Source organism: Charadrius vociferus, unplaced genomic scaffold (genome assembly GCF_000708025.1).
Source record: "Charadrius vociferus isolate BGI_N301 unplaced genomic scaffold, ASM70802v2 scaffold561, whole genome shotgun sequence".
Classification (NCBI taxonomy): domain Eukaryota; kingdom Metazoa; phylum Chordata; class Aves; order Charadriiformes; family Charadriidae; genus Charadrius; species Charadrius vociferus.
The window spans coordinates 620,311-645,654 of record NW_009646848.1 but is presented as its reverse complement, the minus strand read 5'-3'; the positions used below and the strand labels follow the sequence as shown (position 1 = coordinate 645,654).

Here is a 25,344-nt window from a genome sequence, read left to right as displayed (position 1 = left end):
AAGCGGTCCAGCCTTGTTCCCTGGGCCTTTCCCCCCCCCGGCCTGCCGTTTTGGGGGATGTAGCGGCTTCAGCCGCCTCTGGTAGATTGGTCTGTGCCTAAAAGCGGGGAGGCTTGGCTCTGTGCCGGGGAGGAGCAGGGGATGCTCTCTGTTCATCCTGAGCAGGAGGTGGGGGCACCTGAGTGACTTGCTCTTCCAGGTAGAGCTGACCTCCGCTCCCGGTCTGCCCGTTTCCCTGGGATGCGAGTCTGATGTGGTATAATGGCATGTTGAGTTTGGCCCGTTGGCTCTCACAGGAGCGGGGAGGAAGCCAGAAAGAGTTCATCATGGTTCTTAGGAAGAGATTGAAGGACCAGGCATTAGAAATGCCTTCTTTCTCTTTAGCCGAAACGAGTGGAGTGTGACTTTGTAAGCTGGAGGCTTAGACAGCCTCTGTCTCCAGACAGACTGGCTGGAGAAATGGGTTTGTCCTTTGGAGCACTGATGGATGTCAGTGGTACTTGCTGAACTTGGCAAACTGTTGCCCCTGTGGATGCTGTGCCAGGCCACTGGGGTTTTCAGTTGTAGAATCCTATAGGTTGGGTTTTATTTCTCTCTCTTTTTTCCCCCCCTTCTTTTCTTTTTCCCCTTCACAACAGTCTGTAGCAAAGAGTTTGACTGGCTAGTTAAGATGGCTGCGTGTATTATGTTTTACCTTGTGTAAGCTAGCTGGCTCTGGGTTCAGAGGTACTTGATAGTGCTTTATATCAACAGGGTAGAACAATGGAGTGGCTTTTCAGCATCCTATTAGTTCATTTTTGGGGTCTTCCTGATCTCACAGCCACTTTTGGGTTTACTGTTCCAAGTGAGTTTCTGAATTTCAGTCTCCTCTCTTCTGCAAGTTTCTAAAGGTAAAGACAGAGTTGATGTTCTCTGGACAGTGTCTATTTCCACTTTTCCAGAGGAAAGAGAGGCCAGTCAGAGCCATGTGTGTCGACTGGCAGCAACAGAGAGGAGATGAGACCTCATATATTGTTTGGTGAGAGAAGTGGAATAAGGCAGCTGCAGATGCTGAAGGTTTGGGAACAGATACTTTTGGTGAGATGGTTAGGCAGAAGTGGAGGCATTGATGTATGGTCAGTGAACAGCTGCTTTTCTTTTCAGGGCATCTGACTGGAAACTGGACCATCCAGACTGGACAGGGCGGCTTCGTGTCACCTCCAAAGGCAAAACTGCGTACATAAAACTGGAGGATAAGGTTTCAGGTAGGGGAAAGGCAGTGGCTTTCCAAGACTGCAACTGTGATTGCTGCTTATAAGCCTGTGCTTCTAAGCCTGCTCAGAGCTGTGCGTGACAGCCCTGGCCACGCAAGAGGTTGCTCTCCATAACACCTGGTTCTTTGTTTACAGGAGAACTCTTTGCCCAGGCTCCTATAGATCAATACCCTGGCATTGCAGTGGAGACTGTGACGGATTCCAGCCGCTACTTTGTCATTCGAATTCAGGATGGGACTGGTGAGTTGAGGGGTTATGCATGTGCCAAGTGCTAGGGGTGGAGGAGACGGCCTGGTGGAGCTGTGTGTATGCCAGGTGGATTGAAATGGTGTTGGGAGTGCTGAAAAGGCTGGCTGGCATGCCTGGAGGGGTAGGAAGGCAAGGTTAACAGAGGAGGATTGTCTATGTTGCACAGAGTCCAGGGGCTGGGAAGGACCATACAGTTTCTGAGAGTGCTGGATGGGAAGAAGGGTGCATCTTGAAGGCTAGGAACAATGAACTGTTGTGAGCTGCTGGTGTCCAGTTGCAGGTGTGTCAGAGGGAGGTAGCACAGAGTGGTTTAGGAGAAGCAGAAGGATTTTGGAGTAAATGAACACAAGGGCCCCTTTGCAGGGCACCTCCAATGACTCCTCCTGTCTCCTTGCTAGGACGAAGTGCTTTTATAGGCATTGGCTTCACGGATCGTGGTGATGCCTTTGACTTCAACGTCTCTTTGCAGGATCACTTCAAGTGAGTTGTGCTTTTCTGGAATGCTGTTTTTCCTCTGGCCTGTAGAACATGGCGGGTGGTGGTGCATGTTCATTTAGCGCAGGCTTCCTTGGGATGGTTATGAAGCTCTGCTCTGGCTTCATCAGGGACACTTGAGTGTGCTGCCAACTGTCATGCAAGATGAGAGTCCTGCAGGGTCAGATCTGTAAGTGTTAAGCTTAGGTCCTGTGATGCTACAGGTGCAGTGTTAGTCTCTTGGGCTTGTGGTGGTCTCAACTTTTTGCTGTACTGCACTGGGAGTAGGGAGGTAGCTGGTTTGACAAGTCAAGGTAGTTCTTTGGTGGGGTGGGGAGGGGAACCATGCATTTTTCTAAAAACCTGTTCCCCTTTGCCACAGGGTCTTACGTCTTCCTCTCTTCTTTTTAGGTGGGTGAAGCAGGAGACAGAGATATCCAAGGAGTCCCAGGAAGCTGACACACGTCCCAAATTAGACCTGGGGTTTAAGGAAGGTCAGACCATCAAACTGAACATTGGGGTAAGCAGCCCAGTTTACCTTGCTTCTTTCTATAGATATGCCAATGGAGACTCTTCCTCACTTGTTCTTTCTTTTTATACAGAACATGACGACAAAGAAAGGAGGAGCAGCCAAGCCCCGTGTGTCTGGATCAGGGGGCCTAAGCCTGCTGCCACCCCCACCAGGAGGCAAAATCGCAACCCCTCCTATAGCTCCCCCTTCTTCCACAGCCATTGCCAACCATGTCACACCACCACCCGTGCTGAAATCCAGTAATGCGAGCAGTGCAGGTAAACATTAGCATAGCGCAGTCTGTCAGACGCTGGTAGGTGCACAGAGAGGACTGAGGCCTGCGTCAGGGAACCAATGTTCAGTCTAGTGCCAACGGTGCCCTGTGGTTGCTCTCTTTCACCTGAAGATCTCCATGTTTGTTTTATAATGTCTGCTTGTTCTCCTTGCCAGGAGGACAGCATTGTAGCTTCTGTTCTTGCAAAAAGAGAAACCAAGCGACTTGGTTAAAAAGATCTGTGGGGGCTGGGCGTGAAATTTTAAATAATTGGATTTTCCTGAACTTCTGTGTGCTTTAGGGACACTGGCAGAGCTGTGTAGGGTGTCCAGAAAAGCACTGTACAGTCATTTCCTTTCTGCAGAAAAATATAGATAAGCTTGTGATTGTTGTTGAAAGATACAGGAAAAGCACTTTTTGAGTGGCTTTGAATAGGCAGAGTGGAAGATTTAGTATAAGCAGCAGAAAGAGGTGCAAAGTGTAGTGGAATTGTGGGTGTAGCGTTTTTTTTTTTAATAAAAATATGTATATAAATCTATTTAAGATGTATTATTGACATATAAATATTATATATGTTGAACTACATACATATGTGTGTGTGTATGTGTATATATGTATATATATATATATATATATATATGACGGTCAACAGGGCCAAGTTCAAGGTCCTGCACCTGTGGTGGGGCCATCACCAGTATCAATACAGACTGGGGGGATGAGTGGATTGAGAACAGTCCTGCAGACAAGGACTTAAGGGTACTGGTTGGTGAAGAATTGGATATGGTCCAACAATGTGTGCTTGTAGCCCAGAAAGCCAACCGTATCCTGGGCCTCATCAAAAGAAGCATGGCCAGCCAGTTGAGGGACATGATTCTATCCCTCTGCTTCACTCTTGTGAGACCCAACGTGGAGCACTGCGTCCAGCTCTGGGGTCCCCAGTACAAGAAAGAAATGGACCAGTTGGACTGAGTCCAGAGGAGGGCCACAAAAATGATCAGAGGGATGGAACACCTCTCCTATAAGGACAGGGTGAGAGAGTTGGGGCTGTTGAGCCTGGAGAAGAGAAGGCTCCGGGGAGAAGACCTTATTGCAGCCTTTCAGTGTATAAAGGGGGCATGTAAACAAGATGGAGAAAGACCTTTTTACCAGGGGCTGTAGTGGCCTTTAAAACCAAGGGGCAATGGTTTTAAACTGAAAGGTGGTAGATTTAGATTGCATATAAGGAAGAAATTCTTCACAATGAGGGCGATTAAACACTGGAACAGGTTGCTCAGAGAAGTAGTGGGTGCCCCATCACTGGAAGTGTTCAAGGCTGGATTGGATGGGGCTTTGGGTAACCTGATCTAGGGCAAGATGTCCCTGCTCATGGCAGAGGGGTTGGACTAGAGCATCTTTGAAGGACCTTTCCAACCTAAACCATTCTGTGATTCTATAACAAAGAGGTTGCTACAGTGTTCTGGATGCTGTACATGCTTTTAGTGTGACCATACAGAGGTGTTTGGAGAGCTGATGATACTCTTGTGAAGGCAGAGACTTTAGCAGTGCTGTACACACTTCTCACTGTGAGTGAGAAGAAACTACAAGCTTCTGAATAGGGCTGGGCTCCAGTGTGTGATTTGTACTCTTAAGGTGATGCCTGCTTAGCGACTGTTACGTTTGCTGAGATTGGCCTGAGTCTGAGCCTTATTTCTACCAGGAGTAGTATGTCACAGATCTGTCAGTTGGTATGCTAGGTGGAGACTAAATAGTTCTTGAAGACTATGTACCCCTGTAGCAGGAGCTGGAGGCTCAGTGCACATTCAGTAAAAGGAGCTGCTGTTATAACAAAATCCTTAAAAACTCTAACTTCCTTCTGGAGGACAGCTGGAGTCCCTTCAAAGATTCTCTGCCCTTGCATCCAGCAGTTTGTGTAAAGTGACAGTTTAAATGCCTGTGGTGTTTTCTTCATGATTAGCTTCATGAATTTTTTTAATGTTTTTTTTTTTTTTCTTTTTCTTTTGCCTTAGATATTCTATTAGACTTGGATGCTCCTGCATCTACATCCAAGGCACCAGCAACAGCTACTACAGACCTCTGGGGAGACTTCAGCACTGCATCCAGGTAAACTGTGGTGAAGGGAACTGCATGCAAGAATGGCGGTGTCCTGATGGGCACTGGAAGAACCATGAGTTAAGAAGTCTTATTAGATCAGCTCTGTTGATTCTCCTTTCTTTATTTCAGTGCTGCTCCCAATCAGGCTCCTCAGCAGTCCAACTGGGTCCAGTTCTGAATAATTGAAGCAGTGGAATGTGACAAACTGATGACCAAGAGGCTCTAGAGGCACCAAATGGGATCAGAGGGGGCACAAACCTCTCTAGTTCTTCAATCAAAACCAAACTGGGACAATCCTTCCTCTTTAAATCAGATCTTCACTTTAGTCAAAACTTACTATTTTTGATCCCACAGTGAAACCACTGAACCTAAAGAGAACATACTGACTCCTCACAAGGTGGGCAAGTAGGAGGGAGGTAGCCTCATCTCTTTCACCTGCTTGGCCGTTACATGGTACATCCAGCTCTTTTTCCGTGTCTTTCCATACAGGGAAGGCAAGAATCGTGAAGAAGGTGGGTACGGGAGGAGGCTGGGTAGATGCCTCTGGGTTCCTTGTCATTTAAATTTTCTCTGGTTAGACTGTTGCTTTTTGTGGCTGCTTTCCAGTGTGACTTAAGTCTCTGCAGCTTGGCCTGCAGTACTGAGGACAGCTGCATTTGGCTGCAGCTTGTAAATGGAAGCTGTAAGGAGATAGGTCTTGTCTCAACACAAAACCCTCTTTGATTAATTACGCCTGGGCTGAGGAGCGAACCTCCCCATGCACACACTGCTCTTTCCTCTCTTTGGTACAATTCTTGATAGTGCTGGATGTTCCTGTGCTCTTGTGGGAGGAGTCATGCAAGTCCTTGAGTAGACCTGCTGCCGTTGTGCTGTAGCTCCAGGTGGGCACCCCATCTTGAGGCTCCTTATTTGGCTTGCAGGTTCACTGGAGGAACTTCTCTCATTTTCATTCCTTTCTCCCTCCTGCCCCGTGCAAAAGTCTCATTGTCATTGAGCTGTTTTAACTGGAAATAGCATAAAAAAAAAAGAGGCCTGTTTTTTGTAATTTGGTAGTTACTTGCACTAGATGACAACCAGGTAATCCTACCACTCAGCATTTCGTGTTCCTGCGTCACTATCCTGAGCCCTGGCCTTGTGTTGTGACTTGGCACTGTGTTAAAGTATTGCATATCCATGCCACAGTAAGAACTATGGTGGGACAGTGGATTATTCTCTGGTGAAGGTACAGTCTCCTTCCCTTTTCAGCTCACACTTACCATTTGGGCAAGAAATGTACAGTAGGCCCAATCTTGAGAACTGCGGCAGTGAAATTCTCCCACCTGTGTTCCTTCTTGTGGCTTTTTTTCTGAGGCTAACTTTCTGGGGGGGTGAGATGGTTATTGTAACTTGGATATATTTTTATTTTTAATGTGCCCCAAACCCCCTCTATTTCCTGTGTGGTTTAGGGGGTTAGAAAGGGGTAGAAGGCCCTTACTCTCTGCTGTTCTCTTTGGGAGAGTTTCCTAAGGCCCTTTGATCTGTACACTATTCCATCTTCGGCAGCTGTGAATGTGATCTGGGGTGTAAGTCTGCTGATTTCTCTGGGGAAAGCCCGTGGGCAGGCTGGAAACCTCACAGCGCTAGCTACCCTCTGTGCTAGCTGGGAAGGTGGTCTTAGTTACTCTTGTACAGCTGTACCCAGTTACTATAACACTAGGCTTCTTTATTTGAACTGTCTACCAGCAGCAACACTTTCGTAACTGGGATATGCTCTGCTAGCATATCTGTGCAAGTAACTTTTTCCTTTTGGGCAAAGGTTCCTTGGTGAGGCTTTTAAAAGAGAGTAGTTAGCTGTATGCACCTTGCACTTGCAGAGTTCTCTTGTCCTTTTTTTTGTCTTCTTGCTACACTGAGGGCATTTTGGAGGCAAAGTTTCACATAGACCATGCCTCTGGGAAGCAAAATTCTTGAAAAGAGCTCTAAAGCTGCTGCAGTTCCACTTGTGGAAGTGGGGACCAGACTGCTCTTGGATGTATTTTAAGTAGTCATTTAATCCTGATCCCCTGGCTTTCTTGGTGTTCCCCCCCTGCTGCCCCTCTCCCACCTCCATAGTCACTCCTGCAATCTCATCGTACTTAAACTCCCTGCCTCCTCTGAATTTGTGGGTGGCTATAATCTGCTAGCAAAGTCATGGACTCTGCTGGTTGTTTCTTTTTCCTTTTTTTTGCTCAAGTCATTGTGAGGTCCTGTCATTTCAACTATGTATCAGTTCCCCAAACCAAGGAAGTTCATGGCACCAATTAACAACTAACAATGAGCCTCTTCTGTATTGTCTTAGTTAGTATTCTGGAGATAATATATTATGTATTTGAAAAGCTGAAGAAGCAAAAATTAAAAATATATGTATATAAAGCATAAGATGTACTGGTGCAAATGGTAATTAAACAAGTAATATTGGGGAAAAGAATGTCATGAGTCTTCTAAGTTGTCAAATTGCTGTTGCTTTGGAAGCCCTGCAGATTGAAGGTCTTTGTCTCCAGCAAGATCCTAGTAGCCTACTTATCCTTCTGCAAGTGTGTGATTGCCTACAGACTGGACAAGAACAACTTTATGAGCTAACGCGTTCGGGCTGTGTTTGGGTGAAGAAGTAGGAGCATGGAAGAAGGTCACAAAAATGACCTATGGCTGTTCCAAATGGGGTAAATAAAATAAAAACAAACGAACACCCAAAACCAAACAAAAACCCCCAAACCAATAACATGGAAACAGGCCTGACTGTAGGGGGGTGTGGGATGCTTGATAATAATGCGGATAAAACTAACAAGTGAGAACTTGGTTGCCCTGCCATTTAGCACTTCAGGCATTAGAGGCTTCTAGACCCTGCAGATGTCTTCAGAATTGGTTCTTGCCACACTTGTAAATACGAAGCAGTCTCTCTCAGTGCAGAGATGAGAAGGTGAGCTGAGTTGGCCCTTCGTCAGGGAGCAGCAAGGACAGGCCCTCTGAAAGGGAGAGCAAGCTGGAAGCTGAGTCACAGCAAGGCAAACAGGGGCAGTGGCCTTGCCCGCAGAGGAAGACTCCCACAGTACCTAAGCAGGAGGATCAGAGCAGGTCAGGATGAAGATTTAGATCAGCAGGGTGCATGACCAGGCATGGGCACGGCTGCACTAGCTCAGGCAGGGATCAAGGGTGAGAACCTTAAGCTGAGATAAGCTTGCAGGCGAACCTTGCTGAGGTTTCACAAAGCCAGACACCTATATTATTTAACCTGGACCTGAATCCAGGCAGCCAGTCCCCCAGAAGATGGAGAATATGCTCAGGGCCCTGATATTCTTCTATCAAGTCTGCTTAGAGCCTTCTCTTCTCGCACAGCCGTGCTTGCTTGGTGTTCCTCTGTCAGACAGCAAAGCTCTATATATGGTTGTGTTGAAGTCTTGTGGCCTGGATAAAGATGAAAAGTCTTAACCTTTTAAGTCAGCTTGAAGAATGAGACCAGTAAACACTGGTGTCACTGTCAAATATTCTAGCATCTGTGGTGGCCAGAAAAAAAAAATTACTTTTTTTTTTTTTTTTTCCCCCCAGATCTAGGAGCAAAAATCCTGTTTTGGTGAATAGGGTGGATATGTTGTATAGGTCCTGGCCAGGCAGAAGTTGAAGGGTCTTGTCCATGAGCTATGGTGAAGCTTCTCTGACTTCTCAGTAGGTACTTGCAAGAAAAAGGGTTGAATAGCTTAACAGGGTATTTCTCCAGAGTAGGAGGATTTTTCAGGTGAAGTGTACCTAAGGGAGGTGCTGGGATACACTCCTGTATAAGAGTGTATTAAGCTAGCTTTAAGAAAGCCTTGGTGCTGTGTGTGGACTCCTGAAGAAATGGAGAGGAAGAGTTGTCCATTGGAGGATATTAAACAAAATAAAACTCAAACAAGAAACCAGAAACCCTGAAGTCTTCCTGATCTTTGGTGATGAGAGAACAGGATCTGAACCTGAAATTATTCTGTTAAATCAGCATAAACCTACAAAGCTCTGGGAGGGCGCGCAACTGGGGTGTTAATGCTTAAAAACAGAGCACTGAGGCCTGGGTACTTAAGACACACTGTAATGCCTTAACGTCTAGGCAATCCATTGAGCACTCATTACATTATGTGAACAATAGATTCTCAGTCTAGAGACTGTTTTAGGTCTCTTTCTTCCAAGTCAATAGCTTTGTCCATGCTAATAGTCAGGAAAAACTCTTTGCAGGATGTAATGCCCATCTAGTTTGATAGCTTAATTTTGCCAGCGGCCGTTAACTATAGCTTTGTGTCCTCATCCAGAGTTGGGGTTCTGACAGACATTCCTTGAAGCTGCCTCTGACCATGGTGTTATGGTCTGAGAGACCTATAACAATTTATTATTGTTTAGACAATCATTCTATCACCCGATGACCCCTCCCCACCAGGGAAAGGGAATTGGGAAAAAAATAAGGAAACCCGGGACCTGAAGTGTAAACAGATTTAATAGAATAAGATTAGATAATTACCATTAACAGCACTAAAGAACCAATATTGATCTTGACACCAATACAGAATATGCAAAGATTATCAGCTCATTCTATCAATAGGAAGCTGTGCACTCCCAGCAGTGGACAACAAATGTGGGACACTGCGAGCGCTACAGCTTTGGGAGGAAGGGAAGGCCTCAGGGGTTCGGTACCAGGGCACGAAGGTCTCAGGATGGCAGCCATCAAGGCAGAGTGAGAACTTTGCAACAAACTTTCTAATTTATCTTGAATGTGATGTTGATGGTATGAAATAACCCTGTTGGCCAGCTTGGGCCAAGTGCCCAGGTCTCACTCCTCCTCATCCCTGCACCTGGCAAGCTCGAAAACACTGAGACCTTGAAATGCACACACCATAGCTGGCTGTAAAGTAAATATTTTCACAAATTCAGACACCAGAGCCTAAAAGTGCGGTCTTCCCAAGTATTAGAAGAGAAATTCGTCCTGTGTCGATCAAACCAGGGCACATGGGAAGATCAGTCAGCAGCAGCTGGTGCCTGTAGTGGCTCCTGAGCAGAGCCACGTTCTGCCAGCTGGGAGCCTGTGGTGAGCTCCTTGCCTTGCTTGTGTTTGAGGTAGGCCAGCCAGGTCACTTGCAAGAGCCTGCTTTCCCTTTTCTTTCCCAGGCACTGTAAGATGGCAACTCCTGCGTGTTGGGGCAGAGGCAGCTGGCTTGCTTAGGAGACCAGCTTTTTAATCCTTGAGGCAGTCTGAAGAGACATTGCCTGGAGGATGCAATGGGGCTGCCCCCAACTTGCAGCCTTTGTGTCCAGCCTTGTGCTTTTAGGGATGTAAAAAGGTGCGGTGCTCCCCTGCGCTCCTAGCCTGGTCTGCAAGCCTGGCTGGGTTGGTGACACCTGCGACCGGGGCTTGCAAATTCAGCCTCACCTGTGACCGTGTGCTGCCACCTGCCGCTGAATCCACTCGTTGCGGGGCTTCTGGCGATCTATGGGCTCAGCCATCATCTCCAGGGAGCAGCTGGGCCCCCAGCAGTCGGGAGAAGGTGATGCAGGCAAACATCACCTGGGACCTGGCTAGCGCTGGTGAAGTGAAAGGTTGGACCAGGTGATCCTTGAGGTCCCTTCCAACCTGGTATTCTATGATTCTATGAAGTACTCTCCAAAAAGAAATTGCAGCTGGCACCAGTCCGCAAGAGCATGCTGAGTCCTGGGTTGGCTGCTTGCAGTGACCTTCCCCTGGGCAGGGGAGACCTGTGCTGGGGATGTGGGCAAGGGCTGCACCTGGGTATGGAACACGCCACAAAACAGAACTGCAGCATCTGGAGGTGTCCCCAGGAGCATCTGAGATGGAGGGGAAAGGAAAGGTTGTCTGGACTTTGGCAAGCAGGAGGCACAAAGGAGAAGGAGGTAGGCAACCATAAGATGGCAGAACAAGGACTTTGGTGTGTCTGGTTTAAAATGGAACAGAACAGCTTTGGGTGATAGCAGAGTTTCTATTGGCTTTTATTGAACCGTTCCCTCAGTCCAATAGCAGCTCTGCCTTCATGTCCACTGGTATCCCAACTTGTCATTCGAATGCTTTCCTGAACGATTTAAAAGTGACCCCATGTCAAATTTACAGAAGCATGGTTTAAAGATTCTATTTTTTCTTTTCCCTCTTGACAGTTTGGCAGTAATGGAACTGGCGCTTTCAAATACAGGCATGTTCTGCTGTCCTAACGCCCTCTGCCCTTCAGTGCCCTCAAGCACAGCGTAGTGTAGGGCTTAGAATTGTGTATATGTGTATACGTGCGTTGTCTTTAAAGTTTGGTCCATAGGAGCTGAACTCCTCCTGGTCTGTTTTGAAGTGAAGTCTAAGCACCTGTCTGTGAGCTTAGGGTGTTAAGCAAACTGTTCAAAGATGTGTGGAGACGCTACATCAGCAGTGCTACACAAATCATTGCTTTGGTTAGCTGGCAGGGACAAGGAACTGGATTCCAGTGAGCAGCAGTGCCAAGAGGAGAGGGGTAGGAGTGCTTTTTCTTTGGAGAATACGCGCTAAGGGGCTGTAGATATGGCAGCACAGGCTGCATGTCTGGCCCGGAGTTAGGGGCTGCTGTCACTAGTGCCTAAAAGCTGAAGTCAATACCATGCTTGGAAATGACCGCTGAATACTTTCTGGGTAGAAGAATAGAAAAAGTCCTTAAGCAATATATTGCATACAGAAATAGGATTCCTGTAAGCAGAGAAGCTGCCATGAGTGGTGTGGTCTAGCTTCAGAAGTAGCCCAGCTTTGAGCAAGGGTTGAATGAGATACCTCTAACCTGAACTATTTGCTAGCGCAACTTTTGTGCTTGGCTGTGGTGAGGTGGGCCCTGCGGTGGGCCAGCAGTGTCTGGTGAGATGCCTGACACAGGGTTTTGGTAGGTGGTGGGGAACGCCGGGGTCTGACTGTGATCCTTCAGCTCAGGAAGGGCAGAGGCTGTGGCAGGACCAGCGTGGTGTGCTGTGCCTGCCCAGTCCTAAAATACTAAATACGCAATTAAATGTGAACTGGAGGCAGATTCGAAGAGATGTGGGCCAGGCTGCTGCAGGCCAGCGTGAGTCAGCAAGGAGCACTTTGCCCCCTGTGTCAGTCCCAGCCGGCTGCTCCGGGGCCAGCAGGGAATCAGCAGCAGAAGCCCTTCACCCTCTGAGTCAACACCGGCTCCATGCTGGAGGCCGGCACCCGGGAGTGCCGTCTGCCCGCCCTTTGCTTTACTGTGCCAATACTGACTTCAGTGTCCTAGCGTGGCAATAGTGGCTGACGCAGGCACCTGGAGAGGGACAAAATGCCCTTCCCCATCTGACCAGGTTAACATCTGTGTTGTGAGGAGGCTCCTGCGTGCAATTCAACCCCAAAGCTAGAGCCCTCACTGCCTGGCATTAAAACTTCCGCGGTGTATTTCAGTGACGAGGTGCCAGGAATTGTCCGGCTGAGGTGACTGTATTCCTTGGGCTTAACTCAGCTTTCTACCATTGTTTCCAGATGGCCTTTGCCAACCTGACTGGGCGCATATGATGGCTGCGCTGCTCTGGAGGCAGGTGGTGTGCCTTGCCTTGCCTTGCCCTGCTGCCGGCCTGTGAAAGCGTAGTGTGCCATGGCCACAGAGCCTCCAAATGGCACGCACGGCCTTCTTGGCTACCGGGTGCTGCTAGGGCACAGGGTAAGGGTCAGCACAGGCCATTTACAGTCTTCCTGATAAATCTACCCTTGAGGCCAGGAGCAGCGTGAGGGAGCCAGGCGATGCCAGTGCTACAGGGCCTGGGAGGTTTGTGGTGCTGTTGCAGTACCACCCGGTGGGACAGCCTAAATAACCGGTGCAGCCCTCCCCAAAACCTCCCCCTGAGAAGGCTTTGCTGCATGTGCCTGAAGAGCATGCAGGGATGTGGAGGGAAATGGCTTGAGGTCAAACAAGAGTCCCCTAAAGTTACAGCATGGATCTGGGCGACCTTACCTGATAGCCCCTTTGCTTGCTTGGTGACTGTGGTTGTTCTCCATTTTTATGCTTTTCTTTCCCCCGCTCCCCATTCAAAAGAAGGAGGTGAGGTGCATTTGCCTCACTGGGCAGAGGTGTAGCCAAACTGAATTCAAGGCTGTTGAGACCTGTGCAATCCTTGGACAGCACCGACAGTGAAGCATGAAGTATGGTTCAGGGTTGAATTTTGACAGCAAGCAAAAACTCTGGCTTGAGAAGGAAGAATTGAGCTATCTCCTGATGTTTGAGCACAACCTAGTGTATTCTAATCAAATCAGCAGCTAGATCCTGAATTTGCATTTGAAATGCCTCAGCTATGTTTGGAGTTGTGTTTCAACAGCAAAAAGCTCATGAAGCTACACTGTGACTTCCTTCTCTGTCTGCTGATTGTATTTCCCGTTTCTTCATGGTGGAAAGTTTGAAGCCCTGTCAGGAAGTAAGCCTTTTCCCCATGAGACTGTGAGTCTCCCGTTGGCCAGGGGCAGTGTGGAAGCATGCAGAGGATTAATTTGACTGAAATCTCAGCATGAAATTTGAGGGCATAACTAGGTTTCAGCAAACACATAGGGAAGCTGAATTCCACTGAGAGGGCCAAGCCTGAAGACAAAGGAAAGTGCTGGAAGGGTCTTGGAAAGAGAAGCAGGCAGCACACATCTTGTCAATGGAACAGTCTTCTGTCCTGCAGCTGCTCTTCTTCTTGTATAAAAGTCATCCTCTTTGCTTACAATACAAAAAGGAGAAGTGAAGCCAGCTCAGTGCACACGAGACATGAAGTTCCTTGGTAAAGAAATCCAGCTACATATGCATCATTCTGTTTAGGGGCAGTTCTTTATAATTTGTGTTCAGGTGTCCACTACATCTCCCCCTTGCCACATTGTTTTCCTCTGCTGTCTGATGTATGTTCTTCCTTGCACTGCCCTATCTCACCTCTGACTGTGCCCTGTGTACCTTCTGTGCTAGCTCCCTGGATGTGTCGGGCTACTGTCTCATTCTGATCTGTCTTGAGGAGATTCCAGCTAGCCAAACTAAACAAAGAAAGCTTCATCCTTCTTCTTTATGGTTGTTTTGGAGACCTTATTGTGTCTTTCCAATACTTAGAGGGGGCTTATAAGAAAGATGGAGAGAGACTTTTTACCAGCACAAGACAAGGGGCAAAGGTTCTAAACTGAAAGAAGCTATATCTAGATTAGATATAAGGAAGAAATTCTTTACTCTGAGAGTGGTGAGACACTGAAACAGGTTACCTGCAGAAGTTGTGGATGCCCCATCCCTGGAAGTGTTCAAGGCCAGATTGGACGGGGCTTTGAGCAACCTGGTCTAGCGAAAGATGTCCCTGCCCATGGCAGGGGGGCTGGACTAGAAGATCTTTAAAGGCCTCTTCCAAACCATTCTATGATTCCTACATCCTACCTGCTGACTGAACCCTTTTCACCCTTTTTCTCCAGCATATCCTGACCCATTGACATTTCTTCTCAGAAGACTTTCTGATTCAGCATGTATCTCAGCAGCCATTTCCCTTAATTGTGTCTTTTCAACATCTGCCCCAGATTGAAATCAGACTACACATTTTCCCCACCGTAATATCAGAGGCCTTTACCAGAAAGCAGAAAAGGGAGATAAATGATAGTGTTGGAGCAATACATACAAACCAACCCTTTTCAGCCTCAAAAATAGAGCCTGTGATAGAGACGTCTCTGTGTGTGCTCTTCCCAATAACTTTTCAAATCATCAACACCCTTTTATTTTTTTTTAATTCCACTTTGCTTGTTCTCCTTCCCGACCCTGGCCTCATCCTTCTCTGTTTCTCCTGAGATATATCAAACTTTTGTGCCTGGGATTGCCCCACCCACATGCAGGACCTTGCACTTGGCCTTGTTGAACTTCATGAGGTTTGCACAGGACCGCCTCTCAAGCCTGTCCAGGTCCCTCTGGATGGCATTCCTTCGCTCTAGCGTGTCAACTGCGTCACACAGCTTGGTGTTGTTGGCAAGCTTGCTGAGGGTGCACTCAATCCCATGCTGCCAGCAAAGATGTTAAACAGCACTGGTCCCACTACTGACCCCTGAAGAACATCACTCATCACTGTTTTCCACCTGGACATCAAGTCATTGACTGCAACCCTTTGACTGCAACAATCCAGCCAGTTCCTTATCCACCGAGTGGTCCATCCATCAAATTCATGTCTCTTCAGTTTAGAGAGGATGTCCAGTTTTAGAGACGATGTCCAGTTAGGACAAGGATGTCGTGTGGGACAGTGTCAATTTCTTGTCTGAGATTTGTTCTACTGCTAGCTGCCAACTGGGGCTGACTTCCCAGGATGAGACATATCATCCAATATTTGATGTAGCAAACGCAGCTTAACCACAGTGAGGGCGGAGGGCATTTTGTATTGAGCTGTGTGGCAGGTTAAACTGGGCTCAGACCAATGATAGCTGTAAACCTAAGAGCAATGGTAGAATTACAAACAGACAAAGGAAGGCATGAAGATTAGGGAAGGAGAGAGAGTTGAAAAAGAAGGGTGAAAAAAGAAAAAAAAAAACCAACAAGAAATCTTTAAAAAGAAACCTATCAGCTGAGAATCTGATATGGGGAAAGAGGAGTGCAACTTCCTCTTCAGTTGTTAGGTTCTCATTTTTCTTTTCTGTCTCAGAAGTTTCCATAGTGCTGGGGCTGATTTCCTGGGCTAAGAAACTGAAGATCTGTTCAGAGCATTTCTGAGCTCCCAGGAATTCTCAGGTTATTGCCAGTGCTTCCAATGTTCAGCACAGCCTTCATTGACAGAGGGTGAATGAGCAGATGGGAAAAACTCAGTAACTTATTGGAGTCTCCGTCTGGAAGCACGGAACAAAAAGGCCCACCTTTTACATACCAAAACTAAGGACAGGGATCATTGATCGCACTGTAATTAAATGGCATCAGAAATCACCTACGCTGAGGTGAAGTTCAAGAATGCACCACCAGCTGCAGCAGTTGAAGGTAAGGAATGGGTGGGTTATTCAGAGGAAGGGGACTTGGAGAGATGGGGACCGAAGAACAGGGAATGGAGTTGTTTCCTTCTGTGACTCTGGTTCCTACCTGGTCTTGACAAATTGGTGAGAAAAAGGAGTTGTCTACCACTACACGAGCAGGAGACTGGAGGAGGTCTGAAGAGGGTCAAGGAATGTCTGCAAGAGGAGAGGTGGGAATCTTTAGGTGACTGAAATTGCAACACGGGCAAAGATGACTACTTGGAGCACAAACAGTAGGTTTCAAGTGAGCATTCAGTGAGGAAAGTATTTGGGCTCCTTTAGTCCCCTGGTTACAACATCAACAGTGGTGAATGGTAGAGGGTCCAGGATGAGTGCTTAGCCCTGGTACGATGCAGGCAGCAGCTGGGTCTCTGTATGTTATCTAGTCTTGGATGAGAGAGTTACTTTTGCACAAATACTAAGTACCAACAATAGAGATTATGGTTTATTACAAGGAATCTGTCACAAAGATGGAGGGGCTCCCAGGGCAGTAAACGGCTGCAAACAAGCCCAAGCCCTGGCTGCTACTGCTCCTGCCTTTGAGAGAGTGAGGTTACAGATTCCTACTTATGGAGAGAGCAGGAGTAGAGAACGAACATGCCCCCTTACAGTAGAGTAGTCAGTTGCCGTCTGTAACTTCATGAGAGGTGGCACTGGCTGCAGAAGCTCATAGTCCTTGGTTGAGAAATGGTCTTTGGGGAAGAGACACCCAAAAATTAAAAGGAAGAATGGGCTTAAACAAAACACCCTAAAGTACACGGAAGTATAATTGTGTGCAATTGGGAGGAAGATCCAATTCTGTGATTGATCTCTATCACTCCTGAAAAATAATTAACATGCCAAACAAACAAATTTTTATTGCTATTAAAATTGACGGTTGTAAAATGGTGTCTTTACTAGACTTTGTGCAAATTTAAGACATGTTCTCATTAGTATGTATTCTGTAGTCATTTTGCCGCAAGTAGGAACACATAGAGATGTTCCATGTATGGCTCATTGCTTCCATCCTTAGATACAGAACCCCCCACAACAGCAGGTTCCAGAGGGGTGAAAGTACGTATGTGTAAATGAATGAACAAATAAATAAATAACTATTATTGCTGCTAAGGATATTAAATTGCCTATTTACCACTCAGTTTTATAATCCCAAACAGAGCAGGTATCAGCTCCAGGTTATTCCTTGCCTGCTCTGAGGAAGGAATCACGGAAATAAAGAATGTACATACTCCTGACAGACTTGAAAGCTCACTGTTCTTTGATGCACCAAGATGAGCTGGTTCTGTTTACAGCTGGCATTTCCATCATGGTGTGTGTGTGTGTGTAGAGGGGTGGAAGCTGCCCATTGTGTTCCCAGTGACCCATTCCAAAGACACCTGATCCAGCCACCTTTGTCTGAGTTGCTGATGGCAGTCTCATGCTATAGGTTTGGGTGTGTGCTTGAGGGACTCTTGCTGCTCTGTTGTCTTTCTGAGTGGTTACTCTGGCCATGCAGACTCCATGTTGGTAATGGCCAAGCTCACCTGGATTTTCCCATTCTATAGCCTCTTCTAGTTGGGCTCTAGAGATAACAAAATTGGCAGTCATTGGAAGATAGAAAGGAGAAGGCAGCAGCTAATCAAACAACATATAATCTGTGGCACCAGGTGGCAGAGACTGCCAGGGTGGGTTTCACAGCACAGGGCAGTTAGGGTTCCTGCATTTCCAGTCAGGATTTCCCAGGCAGAAACACAGGCATCTGCGCTGCACAGCACTTGTTGCACTTGGCTAGGAGATGTTGGATTATGTGCTGAATACCCAGCATATTCTGATCAGGCCTGTTGTGTTGTCATCATGCTGGATACATTATAAGCACACAGACCAACTGTAGGAAAGATTTTGCAGGGAGATTAACCCACTAAGTATGCAGAAAATCTGCTGCCCTTCAGTGGTGTTGGTGAGGTGCGTGCATACTGGTCTCTGTGCCACCTGGGTGTGAGTATAGGATGCACAGATCTGGATGGGCACAGGTTGAATAGTCAATCTGTGGACGTGCAGCACATCAAAAAATCATTTGGACTGGTCAGATCTATTTTCTAAAATAGGTGGCTGGACTCCAGATCATGATCCAGGTCCTTGTTTTCACTACAGACAAAAGTTCTGGCTAGAAAAACATGATTTGGATAGGGAAATCTGATCTTGTCTGTCTATGAATGTTTTCTCTTCTGATAATGAAAGATGATGGTTTTTGCCCTGCTGTAACAGCCGCTCCCAGCCTTCTAGGAAGTACTCAGAGAGCTTCCCCAAACATCAGGTTTCTGGAAGTCTTGCTCACTAGGCATGGCTGGCAGGCACACATGGCTGCTCATGGATTTGGGAATTTTGTGATGAACAACGAATGAGGTCTCTCGAAAGCTTATCATTAATATCAGTCTCTCTTAAAACTTTACTCATATCCTGCAGTGAGCACTGCTGTCTCTTTACCCTCCTGTTTGCCCTAGCTTATGTACCCATCACAACCTAGAACAGTCTCCTAACAAGCGTTTGCTTCTCCTTCCCTGTGACCTATTCTCCTGCCTGCTCCCAAACCTCCTCAGTACTGGCAGTGTCCCTCTAGTCAAAAAGTCAGGCCCTGGAAAGTCTGAATCTGAGTGGCATATTTTACTCAGGCTGCCAGACACAGCCCTCTGTTCTCCCCAGGCATCCAGCCAGGCACAGCCTAGTTTTACTACAACAAATGTCTGAACCCTGGCTTGGAGAGCAGAGATAGAAGGGGGATTTTTTTTTTCCTCTTCCAGTGATTCTGTGCCTTTATGGCTTTGCACATTTTTTGTCTTCTGCCCTCATTCAGCTTACAGCAACCACCTTCTACACAGAAAACCCAAAAAACTAAGAAGGAACTGAAGCAGGCGTTGACTTCTCTGGGGAGAAGTCAACATGAAATCTTCATGTGAATGTTTCAAGTATCACGAATAGAGCAGTGTTGTATTTGGGAACTCTAGGCTCAGTCTGGAAAGACATGGTTTCACTCCAGATTTTGAGGCCACATGAAGGCCTCACCCCCAAACACCAGCAATTAGCATTTCTAGCTCATCAACAGCGCTGGGGCTGTGAACAGTGTCACTGAACCTGACCTTCTCTGGAAACCACAGAGGTCCCTTGCTCTCTCCCAAACTGTGTAACCTCCACATCAAAACTGAAATTGCATTTTTTTTTAGCAGCTCTCCCTTGAGTTGTACATCCTTGGTATGTGGGCTGACTGAAGCATAGTTGACTGCTGTTGTGTTTGGTGTGTTCCTTCACTTTTAGTACCTCCTGAGACCAAAAAGCATGAGGACCATCCCCAGAAATACCCACCTTGGCTCCCATGGCTGATCTCATTGCTGCTCCTTTTGGTGTGCATTGCCCTTGCTCTTGCTCTCCTTGGTGAGTATGTGCAGTCTGGTTACAGGAGAGAGGTCTGGGGGAAGTGCTGGGAGAAAAGCAGAGAATTCAGAGCCTAGAGGGGAACATCTTCCAACCAGAAGGGAACTTCTACTCTGGAACTGTTTTGTTGTGAGAAAGCGTGCAAGCACCAACATTTGGGCTTGGAAAACCCAAGTGTTGAATATTTGAATGGTATGTTTAGGAGAAAAATCTTTCCTGACTATTTAAACATAGGGGATTTAGGGGCACAGCTGCAACATGACGCAAACTTCTCTCTTGCAGGCCAGCCAAACCAGATATTTTGGCCAACTGGTATGCAGGAGCTAGGACTACCACAGCATTATGCTAGATGGTTCTGTTGCACACATTGTCTTCCTTAGAATGACGGAGTTAGGTGGGAAGGGACTTCTGGAGGTCTCTAGTCTAATGCCCTACTTGAAGCATGGCCATCTTCAGAGTTTCAGGATTGCTTGGGCTTTCTGTAAGGTCTCAGGCTTTTCTGTCCTGACTTGGTATATGTCTGCATACATCCCCCAAATCTTCCAGTGTTTACCCTGAGGCCTTTTCAGTGTTCACAGATTGCACATCCTCATCTTGCATGGCCTCTTTGGAACCATGGAACAATTCTCTACCTGCAGAGCACACAAAAAGAACTTAATTACATTCAGTAGAGGGGAAAAAACCTGGAGATGGCGGCACAAGTGTGTATACAGGCAGCTGGACCCACACTTGAACTCTCTAAGGTGCTTTGACACATGCTGTGTCCTAATGGAAAAAACATCTTTTTACAGTTAGTCCTGGCATATCCAGGATTAACTGCACAGTGCGAACTCTCACATCTTTTTAGTGTTAACTGCATTCCACTAGAATAATTGATTAAAGTGGTTCTTGCACACAAATTTTGTGGAGGTTGTGATCACTGTTTCATTCTCATTTTCTGCTAAGGATCATTCATGGCATGTTTGCACAAAGTGTCACTAAAGATGATGGATTCTGGAAGAAGACATGTTGCCAGGCTAAATTCATAGAATCATAGAATGGCTGCCCTTGTCTTTGCCTTTCTCTTTGCTGTTATTACTTCCCAAGTCCTAGAAGCTTGTCTTGCTTTGTTCCCAAATGTTTAACTTTTCACAATACTCTGTTAAATGACTGGAGAGGTTTAGGGTAAGCCGTTAAGAATCTAATACTCTCTGGCCAGGCTCTTTTAGCTATTCCACACACGGAAGGTTTAATCTTTAATGGCAAATTTACTTATCCAAGTTAACTGATGTTACATAAGGTTTTGATTTAGCACAGTGATACAACAATGCATTTAAATAAAAACACAAGTACAATTGCACTTAGCAGAGGGTAGCGATTGCAATGCACAGGTGAATCACAGTACAAATGTAATTCTCATTGCTAGTCTCTGCAATATGCTAAGGGTCAAGACACTGGGTGTCCCCAATGACCCAGAAGGAATTATGTAGGTTAAAACCAGCTCAGGTCCATTACATTCTTCAGACTTGTTTTTGTTATTCATTCAGTTTTTTCAATATTTTGGGCCAAGCCACATATACACTCACCCCATGTTGGTCTGGCTAACTCAGGAAGACATTGCCATCTTTTTGATTTTTTAGAGGGATGAACAGTTACACAGCTGGTCAATTCACACAGCTGACAAAACTGGTTGATTCATTCAACTGAACTAGAACAAAGGCCACTGTTTGGTCCCCTTTGTGTTGAGACAAGGTCACCTTTCTTTGCAAAAGGTGTGGTCAGCCATGCATTGCCCATCTCCTGTGAGCCTTCTTCCATTGTAGGCACATCATCAGGCAAAGAGGCCGCTATGATTACTCTGCCCTCCTCACTACTGACAATATTTCTCAATGAAACCATGGATAAAAATAGACTTATTACTTAGTACACCCTGAGCAGCTTCCAGTCAATACCCCGGCATGTTTGAGTTAGTGATAAGTCCTTTGGGTTGTGATATGGCCTGCTGACATTTGCCACCAACGCTATATTATTCCCCATAAAGTGGCTATTAAGTTCTAGGAGTTTACCTTCCACCCTGGTTGCAGCAGCTCTAGCTGTGTGTGATTACCTTCACCTGCACTGTCTTTGTTGCTGATGAAATAGGCCCATGTGATGTGTTACTCATCCAAACTACAGTTGATGTCTGGCTTAGGAAGAGAGAAACCGTGTCACTGAGGTGCTGCTTTTTATTCAGTGACTGTAAAGAGATGTAATCAGGCAGCTTGGCTGTCGGTATCTACCTGGTAAATGCCTGTGGTTGGGTGGAATCAATCGCACCCTGTGTGGCATGTCCACAGTGTTATGTCCTCCCGGTGGTCCTTCTGCTGTCTGACATGGAAGATTGTCTCTTTCCGCCTGTGACAGCAGCCATACCGCTTGTCCAGGCTAGTTTTCTTAGACCCATGGACCAGGGATACACTAACCACACACCTTCAGCTCCACAGAACCCAAGGGGGCCTGATGACAGCTGCTCGGTGATGGGACAGATTCTGCTGACAAACCACAGGCTGGCTACGAACACCAGGCACTCCTTGGGGGGTGGCAGGCTTCTCTAGCTTTGGTGGCCAGGTCATCCTTGCTAGATCTTGTCAGTCAGTGGGTAGAGGAGTCCTTGCGGGCAGCTGTGGCATGCTGGGAGGAGAAATGCCTGTGCCCTTGGCTGAGAGGTGGCAGTTACCACTTGTGAAATGGAAAAAGGCAGCGCGAGGAGAGGCAATGCTGAGACAGTGCTTGGTGGGGAAATGGGGAAACAAGAGTGAAGCCCAGAGGGGGTGTGTGGGGAGCTGCCAGGAAGGGGTAATCCTGCCGCATTTCCTCTCCCTTTCCAGTTGTTCCCTTGTTCCATAGTGCCGACCAGCCCACAGCCCTGCAGCAGAATTTCGTGGAGTGGGAGTGCATCACAACGGTGCCCCAAGGCAAAGGTCAGGAGTGCTGAGAGGGGTGCAGGAGGTCTTTGGGACGGGGACAATGAATGCTGGGGTCTGCTCTGGCAGCAAGCAGCAGTGGGACCAGACTCTGGAGAGACATACTGCAGAGGAGAGAGGTAGGAAGAAAAAGGATTTCCTGCTAACAGCTTAGGGGGAGGAGAGGGCCATGTCAATGATGTCCTGGAGGGCAGGATGGCTGTGAACACAGACAAAATAATAAAAAAAAACCCAAACCAAAAAACACACGTCCCTGCACAGGGAAGGTTAACAGTGGAGCAATAACAAAAGTGCAGCTCTAGTCAGGGAAAGAAGCAATATTGCCTGTTGCTGGGGCTAAAGGTCTAAAGGAGAGCATACAAGGAGAACTCAAACCAGATCACCAAAATAACTTTGTCTTTCTCAAGTCAAGACCTGAGACCATGTTACAAGGATTACCTTGGATTTTTCTACCCAAAGCTCACTGGTCATACCCGAAAACAATGGGGAGAAATACCTAGACTATCCTTGTTTATTCAAGCCCTTTCTGTCAGGAAAAGTGATCTGAGGAGAACATGAGCATTGTCCCCAGGGGTCCTTGCAGTCACCATCTCTCTCGTTATTAGCGTTCACATCTGCGGTCTCTCCCCACACAGAGCGAGTCTTGAGGTGCTGCCCCAAGGGCTGGATACGCTTTCAAGAAAAGTGCTATTACCTGTCGGATGATGAAATGTCCTGGGATGAGACTGTGCGAAACTGCACTGGGATGGGCTCCCACCTGGTGGTGATCAACAGCGAAGCAGAGCAGGTAGGTGTGGGACTGAGCAGGGGGCACAGCAGCCAGAGACACAGTGCCAGGCCCTGGAGGGGACTCAGATGCCCCCCTTGCTCCTGCAGGGGAGGGGGGATGTCCTTTCTGCACCCCGTCAGCACTGGCTCCCCTCTGACACCACTCCCACCCCACAGGGACTCCTGCTGCCTCCTTCTGCTCAGTCCTGCACCTCATGGACATTGCACTCTCCCTCATTTCCAGGTTTTCCTCACTAAGGAGCTACAGAAGTTTCCACAAGGAATAAATTTCTACATCGGTCTGACTGCAGAGGCTGTGGGCAAGTGGCAGTGGGTGGACCAGACTCTACTTAATGAGAAGGCAGCGTAAGTATCCCCAGATGGAGAGTGTTTGGTGTGGCTCCTGGCAGTGTGAGAGAGTAGGAGAGATGTGAGGGTGTCCGTGGGTGCATGAAAGTGAGGTGAGACAACTCCCTGTGTGAGGACAGTGATGGAGCAGGAGAGGGCTGTGTAGGGACACCATGTTGACAAAGGCCCCATCCATGTTGGTTAGTGGATGTTAGTTAACCACCTGTGACATGGCCATTCATGCTGTAGGCTCAGATGAAGCTGCTCTCGCCAGCAGGAAGAACCCTTCAGAGATGAGCAGCCTTGTCTGACACCCATACAGCCCCCACCATGCATGCGTGCACATGTATGCACGGGCATGGCCAGTGCTGTGACGCTGTGGAAGAGATGGGTCACAGGGAGAAATCACCAAGGCTGTCCTTGCCGTGCCTCCTTCTGGAGGACAAACTTGCCCTGGAGGCAGACACATGTGTCTTGTGGGTGCAAAGTGCGCGGAGTGAGGGGTGGTGAGCGGCTCCCCCCACCATGAGTGAGCAGGGCCCTGTTGTGTCGGCTGTAGGAAGAAGGCGGGTTTCCACATAAGACTGGTGCCAGTGGGATAGCAGAGCGGGAGGAAGAGTACTGCTTCTGTCCATGAATCAGCATGTGGAATTGTTCTCTCTCCCTCCAAGCCTTGCATCCTGCTGTGGCCTGTTCCAGCAGTGCTCTACAGAGTTTGCTGGGGAGTAACATGTCTGTCTCTGTCTCAGGTTCTGGCGGAGAGGGGAACCAAGTAATGTGCCTGTTGAGAAGTGTGTTGCAATCCATACGAGTCCAGAAATTCACAACTGGAATGATTCCCGATGCGAGAGCCATCATCGAATTTGTGAAGTTGCAGCACCAAGTTTCTAGGACCAACTCTCATCCTGAGTAAAACTGAGAGATGAGCAGCGAGCTGGAAAGTGCTTAGGGCTGTGTTGGGAGGCATGGGGGTCCCCAAATTCTACATTTTCTCTCTGCTGGGTGGGACACAGTGAGTGGAAGTGATATTACCCTGTGTCCAGCATCCCTTGTGCATGTGTTGGCTTGGGGAACACATTAAGGCTCAGGGTCATCAAAGCAGGTCCTGGGCTCTTGTGTCCTCTTCTCTCTGAGTGGGTCCGGCAGCCACTGAGTGAAAAGAGGTTGAGTTCTCCAGGAAGAAGGCAGAGGAATGGAAGACCCATGTTCAGAGCTGAAATTTCCTTTGTCTCCTTGAGCAGAGGTGTCTGCTTTTTCTTGGGTCTCACAGAGAATGTCCTCTGGTTGCATGGGTTTTGCTGAACAAATACCAATTTGCTATACAAAAGAAAATACCACATTAGACCAATAAAAAACCCTCGTGCTGTGTGTTTGTCTCTCTCTCTATTTCCCTCTCGAAGTTGCAGGGGTTTTATAAAAGCAGGATCAAAAGATGTTGCTGCGCCAGGATAGAGCCTTATAGAACTACTGCACGTAGGTTGCATCCAGCCAGTGAGAGTAAACCCCTCAGAGACAATGTGGCTACACAGTCCCATTGCACACAGCCAAAGCTCTGGAGAGGACCGGCCCCGGGAAAGCAGCTCTGGGGATCTTATGAGTGTGTGTTTCCATGGCTGAAAGTCTTGCCTGGGAGGGGAACAGGAGCTTGTGTCAGGAGTCTGACCCACGTGTGGTTGACCAAGTGTGAGCAGAACAGGGGAGAATTTGTACTGGAGACAAGGTGGTCAGGAGATTTGGCTTCCTAAGATAATACACGGGAGGAGTTCTGTCAATGGCGGTGTGTGGTGTCAGGAGCTGCTGAATGCCATAGCCCAGCAGAGGCAAGGCTGCTGCTGCTCCAGGTCCCCAGCTCCAGCCAGTAGTGAGACTGAGCGTGTGTGTACAATACGTACAGACACATATAGAAGAAAAAGGACACGTACACATAAGCAGCCACACAGGTCAACACAGACAGAAAGCACTGATGCAAACCCTGTTCCCCTCTCTGGCTGCCAAGCAGGATGAAAGGCCGCTAGCAGAAAAAATGCATCCTTACACAATGTGGACCCCTC

General features: G+C 47.5%; 2 protein-coding genes across 2 annotated transcripts in view; both read left to right on the top strand.

Moving 5' to 3' along the window:
- Positions 1-5,030, top strand: part of NECAP1 (NECAP endocytosis associated 1) — a 7,456-nt gene extending 2,426 nt beyond the window's left edge. Inside the window, exons 2-9 of the mRNA XM_009894137.1 lie at positions 942-1,018; positions 1,144-1,244; positions 1,389-1,493; positions 1,901-1,982; positions 2,388-2,496; positions 2,579-2,765; positions 4,768-4,861; positions 4,982-5,030. Of these exons, the coding sequence (XP_009892439.1) occupies positions 942-1,018; positions 1,144-1,244; positions 1,389-1,493; positions 1,901-1,982; positions 2,388-2,496; positions 2,579-2,765; positions 4,768-4,861; positions 4,982-5,030 (804 nt within the window). The remainder of the gene's footprint in view (positions 1-941; positions 1,019-1,143; positions 1,245-1,388; positions 1,494-1,900; positions 1,983-2,387; positions 2,497-2,578; positions 2,766-4,767; positions 4,862-4,981) is intronic.
- A 10,704-nt stretch (positions 5,031-15,734) lies between these two features.
- LOC104294523 (C-type lectin domain family 4 member A-like) lies at positions 15,735-24,184 on the top strand. Its single transcript, XM_009894135.1, has 7 exons — positions 15,735-15,801; positions 19,119-19,235; positions 21,850-21,852; positions 22,082-22,174; positions 22,813-22,964; positions 23,190-23,311; positions 24,043-24,184. The coding sequence occupies exons 1-7, from the start codon at positions 15,735-15,737 to the stop codon at positions 24,182-24,184; spliced, it is 696 nt and encodes a 231-aa protein (XP_009892437.1).
- Positions 24,185-25,344: the final 1,160 nt, after the last annotated feature.

Bases quoted from the DNA above. Each gene is read 5' to 3' on its own strand.
- LOC104294523 (XM_009894135.1), top strand. From the start codon at position 15,735: ATGGCATCAGAAATCACCTACGCTGAGGTGAAGTTCAAGAATGCACCA. The intron at 22,175-22,812 runs GTCAGGAGTGCT...CTCCCCACACAG, and splicing joins AACGGTGCCCCAAGGCAAAG to AGCGAGTCTTGAGGTGCTGC. The intron at 22,965-23,189 runs GTAGGTGTGGGA...CCTCATTTCCAG, and splicing joins TCAACAGCGAAGCAGAGCAG to GTTTTCCTCACTAAGGAGCT.